The 14,119-nt window shown below is 47.2% G+C and overlaps 1 protein-coding gene across 2 annotated transcripts in view; it reads left to right on the plus strand.

Moving 5' to 3' along the window:
- Positions 1–14,119, plus strand: part of MATR3 (matrin 3) — a 220,219-nt gene that overhangs the window by 160,993 nt on the left and 45,107 nt on the right. For both annotated transcript variants that reach the window (XM_086931450.1, XM_086931449.1), the window contains one exon: positions 6,251–6,372. In XM_086931450.1, coding sequence (XP_086787576.1) covers positions 6,251–6,372 — 122 coding nt within the window. The remainder of the gene's footprint in view (positions 1–6,250; positions 6,373–14,119) is intronic.

A 14,119-nucleotide genomic window follows, 5' to 3' on the forward strand; every position in this document is an offset into this window, starting at 1 on the left:
GGTAGCAGAGGGCCGTCAAGAGGGCAAGCATCCCAGCAAACACAATACAATAAAGGTGGTGCGCAGACCACCTTTAACAAGACCAATAGAGACCTATAGAGGTGGATACCGTGGTAACAGCGCCAAAGGCAGAGGACGTGGAAATAACAACACCAGGTCCTCAGCAAATACCAAACAGTGACGTCTTGTCACTGCCCCCGGACCATGTAACACCGGTCGGGGGATGACTCCAGCAGTTCCTGCCGGTCTGCCGGGGCATTACCACAGACCGGTGGGTGAGGCAACTTATCCAGTACGGGTATTGTTTAGAACTGACACCCACTCCACCCAACATACCCCCAAGACACCATCCTATGTCCGCAGAGCACATAAACTTATTGCAGCAGGAAGTGGCCAGCATGCTGCAAAAAGGGGCCATAGAACTGGTGCCTCTAGAGGAGCAAGGAACAGGGGTGTACTCTCTCTATTTCTTAGTCCCAAAGAAGGACGTGTCTCTCAGACCCATTCTGGATCTGAGGCCTTTGAACCTATACATCCTTTCAGAACATTTCCACATTCTGACTCTGCAGCAGGTCCTGCCATTGCTCAGTCAGGGGGATTTTCTGATAACTCTGGATCTAAAGGATGCCTATTTCCATATACCCATACATCAGGCACACAGGAAATACCTCAGGTTCACCATACAAAACAAGCACTACCAGTTCAAGGTGCTACCTTTTGGGGTGACCACCGCTCCCAGAGTGTTCACCAAATGCTTGGCTACAGTGGCGGCACACCTTCACACAACACATTCATGTCTATCCCTACCTGGACGACTGGCTTGCGCCAGCCACGTGTCCCGCACAATTCATCTCCTGCACTGTTTGGGATTCTCTCTCAACTATCCCAAGTCGCATCTTCAACCCGCTCAGGTACAGCAGTACCTGGGAGCGACATTGACACTGTGACAGCCACCGCCCAGCCAAACTCTGTGCGAATTGACAGCATGCAGCTGCTGATTCGCAGATTCAGGCCACAACACTCTCTACACGTGCGAGTGTTTCTGCAGTTGATTGGCATGATGGCCTCCTGCATATTCTTAGTCCCGCACGCGAGACTGCACATGCGTCCGCTCCAAGAGTGTTTGGCACGACAGTGGAATCCGGCTCAAGGACAATTGAAAGACCTAGTGTTGGTGACCGGTCGTGCGTACAGCTCTCTGCATTGGTGGAATCCATGCAACCTTTGCAAGGGACGACCGTTTCAAGAGCCTGTCCCACAAATAGTGCTCACGACGGACGCATCCCTCCTGGGGTGGGGGGCGCATCTCCTTCATTACACAGTGCAGGGACTATGGTCGGATCAACAGAAGAAGATGCACATCAATCTGCTGGAATTGTTGGCGATCTTCATGGCAATGAAGGCTTTCAAGATACATTTGTGCAACAAGGTCGTGTTGATCCGGACGGACAACATGACTGCCATGTATTACATCCAGAAGCAGGGAGGTACTCACTCTCCACAGTTGTCCCACTTGGCACAGAGTATGTGGAAGTGGGCCATTCAGAGGAACATTATCCTCATGGCGGAGCACCTCCAGGGCCAGGACAACCAGATGGCGGATCTGCTCAGCCGGCACAGTCATCAGGTGCACAAGTGGGAGATTCATCCATCGGTGCTGCAACCGTACTTCCAGCAGTGGGGGCATCCAGACATCGACCTGTTCGCCACAAACGAGAACGCAAAATGCCCAAACTTCGCCGCCAGGTTCCCACACCCGCGGTCTCAGGGCAATGCGATATGGATGAACTGGTCAGGCAGATTTGCGTACGCTTTTCCGTACAATTTTCCGCCAGCCCCACTCATACCTCTGGTGGCACGGAAACTCAGACAGCACTCGATGACTCTCATCCTGGTTGCTCCAACGTGGGCGAGGCAAGCATGGTACACCACGTTCCTAGAACTTCCCGTGGTGCCTCATCAAAGACTGCGCCTTACACCCAGTCTTCTCACTCAGAGCCATGGCGAAGTTCAGCACCCAGATCCCCAACAGTTAAACCTTGCGATATGGCTCCTGAAGTCATAGAATTTGGGTATCTGAATCTGCCTCCTGATTGTATGGACATCATTAAGGAGGCACAACGGCCTACCACTAGGGCCTGCTATGCTGCCAAATAAAAGCGTTTTGTCATTTACTGTTCTGGCCATGACATGAACCCGCAAGATTCATCGACACAGGACATTATTTGTTACCTGTTCCATTTATACAGATGCAATCTGGCATACAGTTCTATACGTATTCATTTGGCGGCGATGGCGGCTTACTTACAGAACAGGCAATGCCTTTCGCTGTTCAGGGTGCCAGCGATAAAAGCTTTTATGGAGGAACTCAAACGAGTCATACCACCCAGAAGGCCACCTTCACCTGTCTGGAATCTTAATGTGGTTTTGACCAGACTAATGGGACCTCCTTTCGAGCCTCTACACTCATGTGAGATACAGTTCCTAACGTGGAAGTCGCCTTCTTAGTAGCGATTACGTCGCTGAGACGGGTTAGTGAGCTGCAAGCCCTAACCATTCAAGAACCTTTTATACAGGTCCACGCAAATCTGTTAGTACTACGCACTAACCCTAAACTCATGCCCAAGGTGGTTTCTCAGTTCCACATTAATCAAACTATTAAACTGCCAGTTTTCTTTCCTAATCCTGACTCAGTGGCAGAAAGGTCACTGCACACATTGGACGTCAAAAGACCCCTCCTGTACTATATAGACAGGACGAAGGATTTCAGGAAGACTAAACAACTTTGTTGCTTTCTCACCACAGCACAAAGGCAAACCCATTTCAAAATCAGGTATAGCCAGGTGGATTGTTAAGTGTATTCAGATTTGTTATCAGAAGGCTAAACGCACACTAACAGTCCCCCCAAGAGCGCATTCCACACGCAAGCTAGGGGCATCCATGGCTTTCTTGGGTAACATTCCATTGGAGGACATTCTAAAGTCCCTCTTTCAGGCTGCTGCAGCTGGCTCGGGCCACCACCGCTAAGGGAGAAACTGCTATTTAGTCTATGCACAAGATATGAATTTAGCGGGCCACATGCCTCGAACGGAATATGCTACTTACCAGTATGCATCTGTTCTTGGCATGTAGGGCCGCTAACATTCATATCTCCCACCCATCCTCCCCGGTGCCTGTCGCAGCTGTAGCAGTCGGAATTATTTCTAGCATGGTCATCGGGTATCTTGGTGGACTCCATCTCTGCCACAATGGCGAAAAACAATCTGAGGATGGAGATGATGCCCATGCGCACTGAAGTCCAGGGGAGGAGCCACCAATCTCGTGATACTTCGAAGACTCTTCCAGGACAACAAGGTGCAATCATCCGGACCCAACACTAGGCGGCGATCTATGCACAAGATATGAATGTTAGCGGCCCTACATGCCAAGAACAGATGCATACTGGTAAGTAGTATATTCCAAATAGTGAATGACTTATAAAGTAAAATGCGGGCTGCAACACTTGACTTTCCTGGCTTTGGCACTTGGTGGCCTTGCTGCATAACCGTGTTAGGGCGAGCAGCAGGCCGGGCATGTGCAGCGAGACCAGTCAGTGCCAAAGCCAGGAAATTCAAGTGTTGCAGCCCGCATTTTAATTTACATGTCTTTGAGGAAGGCTGTGGTAGGTTGTGATTAGGGCTGGCTGCTCGGTTCTAACAGATGACTGCTCTGAAAAGGTTAGGCGCTAACCCTCTTCTTAGAGCTGTCATCTGTCAGAACCGAGCAGCCGGCCCTAATCAGTGGTCTCCTGAACACTCATTTCACATGGATGAAGCAGTTTATAAAATTCTGAAACGGGAGGGGAAAAAGCTCACACATTCAGTAATACTACAAATATGTTTATTTCATAGTGTTCTACTGTCTCATTGTAATGTATTGGGAAAATCTGGTGGTGAAGCATCCATGACGGCTCTCTCCAATTCAACATTATTATAGGACAAAAATCTCTGCAATACACTTTTTCCCTGTTACCAATAAAGTGAAAGTGTGTTTTTGGAGGTGTTGTAGTTGCAGAAGGGCAGGGTGGTATAAGTTGTTTTTTTTACTGATGAGTGCGGGGAGGGGCCATTTCTGGGAGGAGCTAAAAGAATGGGACCCCCAAAAATGATGCCAGCACCAACATGGAACGTCAACGTGGTGCTAACTCAATTGATGAAGGCGCCCTTTGAACCTATTCATAAGGCAACACTGCACATGCCCACACTAAAGACAGCTATCACGTCGCTACAAAGAATGAATTGCAAGTGCTAGCACTCCAAGAGCCCTACCTTCGAATACACAGCGACCGGATTGCAATGAGAACAGACCCACACTTCATGCCAAAGGTGGTGTCTCGATTCCACATTAACCCAACAATCCAGATACCAAGTTTTTTCCAAAAACCTACTACACGCACAGAAAAGGCGCTGCACACACTGAATGCCAGAAGGACTCATGCACTATATAGAAGGGACAAAGGAGTGCAGGAAAACAAAACAGTTCTTTGTATCCTTTGCCAGCTGTTTTTTCGGACAGCCAGTCACCAAAAACACCATTACATGGTGGATTGCACAAGCAATTCAACTCTGCCACAAGCAGGCAGGACATGAGTTACAAGGAGCAGCTCACTCTACTAGGAAGAAAGGAGCTACAAATGAGTTTCTAGCAAACACCTATTCAAGACATTTGCCAAGCTGCAACATGGTCTTCAGTGCACACATTCACTAAGCACTACTGTGAGGATTTTCAGATGAATAAGGAAGTGCAAGTGGGATGGAAGGTCTTGCAACACATTTTCAATAACCAGTGCTAATCTTCCACCCAACCACCACAATTAAGGACAAACCGCTACGAAGTCCATGCACAGCATAGGGAATCAAGAAAGATTCACGCTGCAAAATGTATAGTTTCTTACCTGTCAGTGTAGTTTTGCAGCTTGAACACTTTCTGGATTCACTAGCGATCCCACCCTCCTCCGCCAGAAAGATGAGACCGGAGGAAAGGAGGATTAAATTGCAATCATAACTAAATGGATCAACAAAGGAAGATAAAACAAGACAAGAAAAAAGAATCCGAAGATGGCGACCAAAGGTGGGAGATTCCGCCGGAAGCGTGTCAACGTCACGAAGGACACCAAATGGTGGGATGGCGACGCCCACCTGTGCCACGGAAGAAAAAAAGGAAGAAATACTATTATTCAGGACCCAACCGCTATATGGCAGGATAATGCACAGCATAGTGAATCCAGAAAGTCTTCAAGCTGCAAAACTACACCGACAGGTAAGCAACTATACGTTTTGTCCCATAGGACTGCATTGACTGCTTTCTTGTGAGAATTGTTCTAAGTGTTATGCAGGTTTGTATGAAACCTTAAACTGCATGTATACGAAAACTTAGTTACTTACCGTTCATCTAGGAATTGTCCCAGTGTGAAATTTAGACATATCACACAGTGAGAAAAGTAACAACTTGAAAAGTAATTCAAACTGTTTTATAGACAAATGCCTTTAACCAATCCAATTGCATTGAACTGCATTCAACTTCATAACTTTAGCAAATTATTATACTTGCCTGTACCAGACCTGGCTTGGTTCTAGAAAATAAAACACAATTAAATAATTTTATACCAACAAATTGTTCTGAGTTCAGTTTTTGAGTGTGAAATCATTTCTTGCCTGTGTGTGTACAGTAAATGCTAAACACTACCCTGTGATAAAGCCGTACTGCTTGCCCACACTACCACAAATAGAGTAAGGTATCATCTACTTTTACTTCTGCCTACCTTTGGGGTTCCACTGGACTCTGTGCACACTAGATCTTACTTTGGTATAGTATATACAGAGCCAGCTTCCTATAGTCAGTACAAACTTATTTATCACTGGCTTTTAAATCCTTTTCAGAGGTATGGCCTCTGATTTCTATTTTTATGTGCATGGACATTTGAGGCAATTTCATTATCAATAAGAAAACATTACTGTCCTGTAGTCCTGGCTGTTCCACCGTGTTACTTCTGAATTCATTCGAATTCCTCCTTCCTGAAGACTAGAAACTGACGTGACATTACCTTTTTTTTTTTAAAGAAAGGGTATGTTGGAAAGAATAGATATAAATGCCTTTTGTTTAAAAAAACAAATTACTTTCCAATGTTCAGAGATCCATACAATAACAGTAAAGTAACTTTTCTTTGCCAGCAAATGCTCTTACTAAATGTTTTTTTTTTTTATTCCAATAGGTGTGGAGTATGTAGTACCCAAGACTGGATTTTACTGTAAACTTTGTTCATTGTTCTACACAACGGAAGATGTAGCTAAAGTAACTCATTGCAGCAGCCTGCATCATTATCAGAAATTGAAGGTAAATAAAACATTACAAAATGCTGATTGATATTGGACACTTAAAAGGATTTGACTCAAATTCCTTGGAGAAAGTTGAATTTGCAGAGTGTATAATTCAGTGCCACAATTTAGTGTGTTTGCTGGGTCTGAGTGTGTGCTTTATGAACATAATATGGTAAAAAACGTAAATGTATTCTTTATAGGTTTTTCTTGTATATGTCCTCTATTTTACTTGTATAGAATGTCTTGGTTTCTGAGCATTTTATTATGCAACCTATTGTGTAGATCAACATGCTTGCCTTGAGCCATTAAGTGATTTGGTCCACAAATATGTGGGTGTCTGCCAGAGGCAGGATTTCTGTCGCACATAAGCAACAAAGCCCTTGTGTGTATGTAGAAAAGTGCCCCTTTTGCATGGTTACCCTCCACTTTTTTCCTGATATCTGATGCACTTTGACTGTTCTTAGGGTCCCTGCCAATCCGGTTCCCAGTGCCTGCGTTAATTCCCAAAACTATTTTCACAATTGGCACACCTTTGGTTCACTTAGAAGTCCCTTGCAAAAGATACCAGTGGTACCTAGGGACTTGTGACCAGAGAGAGTCCGTGCAGTCCACTTCTACGAAGGGGAATGGGTCTCGCACACGAAGAATTACAAACACCTACTCTAAGGCAACACAGCACCTTTTCACCAAGGGAGCCTGCCCTCGCAACACAAGTGTTTACCACAACAACAAAGGGCAAGTTAGCTTCAGTTCCAAAAGTCCGATCTTAACCACATGGTTGGGCATGGCGCTCCCAGCCATATTATCCTACACTGGAGTAAAGGAGGGGGGTGAGACTGCTTCGGGGGAGACTGATCTCACCCATGTTATGGGGCAGACAGATAGTAAATCCACGAGTGGGAACTTCATCCTCAGGTTCTACTCCTCTACTTTCAGGAATGGTGATTTCCTCAGATGGACCTGTTGACCACAGCAGAAAACGCAAAATGCCCAAGCTTCGCCTCCAGGTTCCCACACCCGCTCTCCAAAGGCAATGCCCTATGGATGAACTGGTCAGGGATATTTGCCTATGCTTTTCTACCTCCCACTCATTTAACTGGTAGTTCGGATGCTCAGGCAAACTTACATTGCACTAATTCTCATCGCTCCCACATGGGCACGTCAACCCTAGTCGCCCCCCCTTGCTGGAGCGGTCAGTAGTTCTGCACCAAAAGCTGCATCTCACCTTCAGTCTCCTTATTCAGAGTTATGGAGAAATTAGGCAGCCAAATCCCAAAGAACTCAACCTAGCTATCTGGCTCCTGAACTCAAGAGTTTGGTTATTTACACCTGCCACCAGACTTTATGAGAGTACCAGTGATTAAAGCCTTTATGGAAGGATTACAAAGTGATACCACCAAGAGTCCCATTCACCAGTGTGGAACCTAATCGCAGTCCTTACAAGGCTCATGGGTCCACCATTTGAACCAATAGGTGCCAATTATAATACCTCTCATGAAACGTTGCTTTTCTCATCGCAGTAACTTCACTGAGGAGAATTGGTGAACTCCAGGCATTAACTCGGTTGAGTTACTGGTGTTCTTTCCTCAACCTTATTCTGTAGCAGAGCAGCTCTACACACCCTTGATGTTAGAAGAGCTCTACTATATTACGTTGAAAATATAAAATAATTTTGCAAAACAAAGCAACTTTGTTGTTGTAAAATGTATCCAGACATATTATGCAAAAGCAAAAAAGTTGATACACCCTAGAGCTCATTCCACTTGCAAAATAGGGGTTACTATGGCCTTAGGTAATATTCCCCTAGCTAACATTGGTAAGGCAGCAACATGGTCTACACCACACACATTCACTAAATATTATTGTGTAGATGTTAGCGAGGCAACAAGCTAGTGTAGGCCAGGAAGTACTTCAGAACACTTTCAGACAACTACTACAGTTTAGCTACAGCTCTGGCAGTATACTCCTTTATAGTCTATGCATAGCATATGATCAAACGCTCACATGCCTTGAATGGATAATCTTTCTTACCCAGTAAGCATCTGTTATTGGCATGTGGAGCTGTAGATTCACATGCACCCACTCGCCTCCTCGGTCTCCTGTAGTTTCATACATACGCATGGACATTTGTGCTACACTTACTAACTATTCTCGCCCTATGCGGGAAAACAATCTAACAATCGTGTCGATACCCATGCTCGCTATCACCAAACTGAGTCGCTGCCTTACCTTGTGACTAGAAAGACTTCTTCGAAGAAAAAATACTTTCAAACATCCGGACCAAACACTAGATGGCAGGATATGCAAAGCATGTGAATCTACAGCTCTACATCCCACAAACCTGGAGGACCTGCCCTTCCAAACCAAGACTTTGTCTGCAGTGAGCACCGGATTTGCTCACCCCCAGACTATGGCTCAGGCCAGATCCGCGAGTCTGCACCAGAGTAAGTGGCCCAACACCATGAGGAGGTCTCCCCGGCGATCCTGACCTGAGATCTGGTGATCTCTGATCTGCCTCGAATCCGATGCCTGCAGTCCCTTTCTGGAGGAGCCCCCTGACCGGAGCCGACGAGAAAAACTAAACGCCTAGAGCCACGCTTGCACTCAGTTTCCTAAGGCTTTAAGTGGCCCAACTAATGGTGTCCAAGCATCCCCAGGCAGCCCATCTTACTTCTCCAACCGGTGTTCCCCTCCAGAAGATCTGGATCCTGAGCCTGCAGTGTTGGTTGTAACCGGATAATCCCCATTGAAATCAATTGGGTGCTAACTCTGATCCCCCTTTGCCCTGAGTCGTTAACACCAGGAGCTTTGCTCCCACATTTTAGCCTGCTTCTGAGCAGCCACCAACCGGAGGCCCTCAACCCCCCATTGAATAACATTGGGCCTCAGCACCCTGCACCCGGCCGCTCTAGTGCCACTGAGGGTGGTTTGAGAGTGCATCCTTGACCCTTGGGAACCCCGTTTCTACTAATCCCAGAAACCCAACTCCCACAAACACTTGCCTGTGAACAAATAACTTCTTTTCCTCCCATAGGATTTTATTGATAGCTTTTCTTTGAGTTGGTTTGTATGAAACCTTGAAAAACGGTGTGTGTAAAAAAGTGAATTACTCAAGTATTAGAACTTTCCTAGACTCCCATGGCTTGCATCGTTCCCCGTCGTCTGAATGGGAGCCTCTGTAAATAAAAAATAACATAGCAGTGGTAACAAAAGAGAAAGAGTTCTAGGCCTCATCTCATTTTGTAGCATATCCATCTTTTTGCAAAAGAGACCAAAAACCTGCTACACCAATCAGATTAGCCTCACCCCATCGAACCCTCCTGAGAGAGCCTCAGACTTTCGACTGAACCTCCTAAGGCAGTGGTTCCTAAACTTTTTCGACCCGCGGCTCCTTTGACATAATTGGTAGTTGGCCGCGGCTCGCCATCATGTCAATTTTTATCCAGGGAGAGGTGATGTAAGCCTGACCACAGGTGCTGGAATGTACAGTGATTAAGAAGGAGATGTAATAAATGAGAAAATGTTATGTCACATGGCTGCTTACTCCAGTAACCTCACCCTGTAGAACCTTCCTGAGAAAGCTCAGAGCCTCAGATTTTCTACCGCACGTTGGTGATAGGGAGTCTCCATAGAGCTCTGCTCTAGTTAGGGAGTCTCCATATAGCTCTGCTCTAGTTTTCTTTTGAGGTACTGTTTTCTTCAAAATCTTTACAGGATTTCTTTACATTTTGAGGTAATGGCTGACAAGGAGAAGAAAAGCCTGTTCAGGCCTTGTGCCACATGTTCTAAAAAACGACTTTTTGCTGAGGATAAGCACAAGGAATGTATATATTGCTTATACCCAGATCATAAGGTGGCAGACTGTAAGATCTGCAGAACCTTTTCTACTAAGACCTTACGTGACCGTGAGGGGCGTCTGCTGACTTGGTTACAGAAGATGAAGACGAGAGATAGGATTATTTCCAGTGATGAAGAGGATGCTTCTACTTCTTCTAAAAGGTCACAGAAGAGGGGTAGGTCATCTGCTTCAGTTTCTTCAGAACCCCCCTCGAAGGCTGTGCGTGGGACCGGACAGGTCTGGCAATCCTGGGCCTGGCGAATCTCCTCACGGAAGTGAAAAGGAGAGGGAGAGGCCGGTACCTCCGGTACCAAAGTCAAAGAAAGATGATGGCTCGGCTGGGCCATCCCATCAGGCAGATGGTTCGAAATCTTTCAAGAAGCCAGCTGTGGAGGTTCCTTCAGCTGCCAAGAGTTAAGATTCAAAGACCTCGTCGACGACATGGTCGTCGAGTTTTCCAATGACGACGACGACATCTCCTTTGCCATTGATGAAGAATCTTCCGTCGACGAAGGTAACATCGTCTACGACGGGAACTACGCCGTCAACTACGACGACAGTCGACTAAGACGCCGACGACGACCACGTCAACGACAACAACTTCGACGACAATCACGTCGACGACGACAATCACGATGACTATCTCGTCGACGACAAAGCCAATTCTGTCGTCAACCACCTCGACGATGACACCGTGGACGATGGAAGAGTCGTTGTTAGTGAGGGCTGAAAACCCTAGGAAAAGACTAATTACACCGGAGATGACTTTGCTGAGGAAGGTAACTCTATTACCTCCGGCCTTCTTGTTGGACGAAGAGGAATACTCGGATGAGGATGATGGTGACTTTGGGGATGCGTATAGTCCATCACAGTTGCACCTAAAGTTTCATGAGTCTGAGCCAGAGAATTAATATTTTTATCAACAGCAGCAGGATCGCGTACAATAGCAGGGTATGGTCTCAATGCAGTTGTCTCTGCTTACAGACTTGCGAGCTATGTTGGAGGAATATCATAGCAGGCAAGCGGCGCGTCCAGTACAAGGACAAGCACCGGAGCAACCACAAGTGTCGGCTACTTCCTCTTCACTGCCGCAGCAGGTGGAAGATGCTGTAGAGGTTCCTCAGCGGGTAGAGCCTACCCAAGTTGACACTTCAGAGGATGATGGAGATAATCGGGCTAAAGATCCAGATGTTGAATGGGATCAATGTGATTCCAGATCTGGCATCCCCAATACCGGACCCGATACTCACCTCCGGTGGACGTGGGAGGTTTCCACAACTTGATGGATAGAGCCACAGCAAGTTTTAAACTCGCCATGCCTTCAACTTCTACGGATTGTTTTTTATATGATTTCAAAGAATCGTATCGCAAGGCTGTCCGCTCCATTCCCATTGTAGGACACACATGGGAAGAGGGAAAGAAAGTGATGCAGGCGCCGGCTACGGTCATTCCAGTCCTTCCACGTTTGGAAAAGAAATATAAGGCGCCGGATGACAGTCCAGCTTGCTTTATTGGCCAACCAAGACCGGATTCGGTGATATCGCAAGCAGCTCAACGAAAGTCACGCAATCCATTGTTGGCTCCTCTAACCGCTCCACCGGACAGAAAAGGAAGACGATTAGATAACGCAGGGAAGCGTTTTTCGTCTATTACAAGTTTGCTGGTCAGGGCTTCCAATGCCCTAGCAATCCTGGCACGGTACGACAGTCTGATGTGGAGTGACGTCTCGCCATACCTGGATCTGCTCCCTAGCGATCCTAAGGCTGAGGCTCAAACTCTTGGAGGAGGGACAATGTTCCTCATCTGAAATAATAGATTGCGCGATGGACATCGCTACCACCGCTTTCCGCGCTCTAGGGGGAGCGGCGGTTCTTAGACGACCGGGCTGGTTGCGAGCGACCTGGTTTCGCCCAGAAATCCAAAATAAAATCCTGGACTTACCCTTTGACTGAGACATGCTATTTGGGAAACATGTGGATGATGCTCTACAGGGAATAAAGGACCAGACTGCTCGGTCTTTGGGCACACTGCAATATAGGAAGACACCTTTCCGTGGAGGAAGAGGCTTCACATCGACAAGAGGTGGTTACCAACAACAACGCTATACTCAACAATCACAATCATACAGGCCTCAGTACGGTAATCAGTACCATCAGCGTCAATCGCAATCACAATCTTTCTCTCGCCAAAGGTCACGTGGGCGACAGGGTCGTCAAGGCAGGGACGCCTCCACGAGTCAATAGCGACCTCCTGACTCTGCCGACTGTTCCTCCCCCCATGTGTCGCCAGTGGGCGGCAGATTCTCTCAACATCTGAGCAGCTGGTAACAGATAACATCGGATCAGTGGGTATTGAACATCCGTCAGGGACACACATTGGAGTTCCAGGATTTTTCACCGTACAGAGCTCCCCACGCCACCAATGCGAAACACCCAAGCCTTCTGCAATTGGAAATTCAACAAATGCTTCAGAAAGGGGCGATCCAGCGTGTCCCTCTATCGCAAAGAGGCGAAGGCTTCTATTCCAGGTTTTTCCTGATTCAAAAGACCAAGGACAAGTGGCATCCAATCCTGGACTTAAGGAAGCTCAACACCTATCTCGTGAAACTTTCATTTTGGATGATCTCACTCCAGGATATCTTGCGCCTCCTGATTCCAGGTGACTTTATGGCAATGTTTGACCTGGAAGATGCCTACTTCCATATCCCGATCCACCCAGCTCACAGACATTTTCTTCGCTTCACAGTGGGCAAGAGTCCCTTCCAATTTATGGTGCTCCCATTTGGGTTGAGATCAGCGCCGCGGATATTCACAAAGGTGCTGGCCCCGGTGGCAGCTTTTCTGAGAAGACAGTCGCTAGAGGTTTTCCCATACTTGGACGACTGGCTGCTAAAGGCACCAAGTTATCAAGCGGCTACAGGAGCAGTAGAGACATGTTTGCGTCTCTTTGATCAACTAAGCTTCCAGCTCAACAGAGAGAAGTCAGTCCTTCGGCCGGCCAATTCGGTGAAATTCCTGGGCGCTCTTATCGATGCGCAGGTTTGCAAAGCTTTCCCATCAGAAGACAAGCAAAACTCATTTCTTCAGCCAGTCGGCTGCGAAAGAAGCAGTCAGTGTCAGTCAGGATGTACAAGTCTCTTCTAGGGTCGATTTCATCTTGTATTCAATTGATTCAGCACTGCAGGCTGCGAATGCGTCCCTTACAAGAGCAACTAGACCTCCAGTGGAGGCAAGTGGACGGTTCTTTCAACGACAAAGTCAAGGTCACCCTACAGATGAAGCAGGCGGCTGCCTGGTGGATAGAAGGTTCTCACCTCTCGGTGGGTCTCAGTTTCAGAATGCCTCCGGCCCCTCGCATCATTACAACAGATGCCTCCCTTCAAGTATGGGGAGCGGTCATGCAAGACCTCCAAGTCAGTTGGCATTGGACGCCGGTGGAACGTAGTCTACATATAAATATTCTGGAGCTGAGAGCCATTCGGTTGATTACACAAAGGCGGATACTAAGTCGCCTAAGAGCGATGTCTCACGAATGGGAATTTGACAATTCAGTAGTGAAGGAGATCTTCGCCCAACACCAGCGATCGACCTGTTCGCCACGCCGGCAAACAAGAAATGCCAGTATTATGCAAGCAGGGAACACCATCGGGGATCGCTGGGGAATGCGCTTTTGATGTCTTGGTCTGGCGCATTTTCTTACGCCTTTCCTCCGTTTCCCCTAATTCCACGAGTCCTCAGGAAACTCAAGATGGACCGATGCAAAATGATTCTGATTGCTCCCGCCTGGGCTCGCCAGTTTTGGTTCACGGAACTTCTCCTTCGGTCTCAAGACCATCCCATACATCTCCGACCCTGCCAGTCGCTTCTGTCAATGTCCAACGGACAGGTTCTCCACCCGAACCCGAACTCGCTTCAATTGGCAGCAT

The sequence above is a fragment of the Lissotriton vulgaris genome, chromosome 7 (genome assembly GCF_964263255.1).
Source record: "Lissotriton vulgaris chromosome 7, aLisVul1.2, whole genome shotgun sequence".
In the NCBI taxonomy this organism is placed as follows: Eukaryota; Metazoa; Chordata; class Amphibia; order Caudata; family Salamandridae; genus Lissotriton; species Lissotriton vulgaris.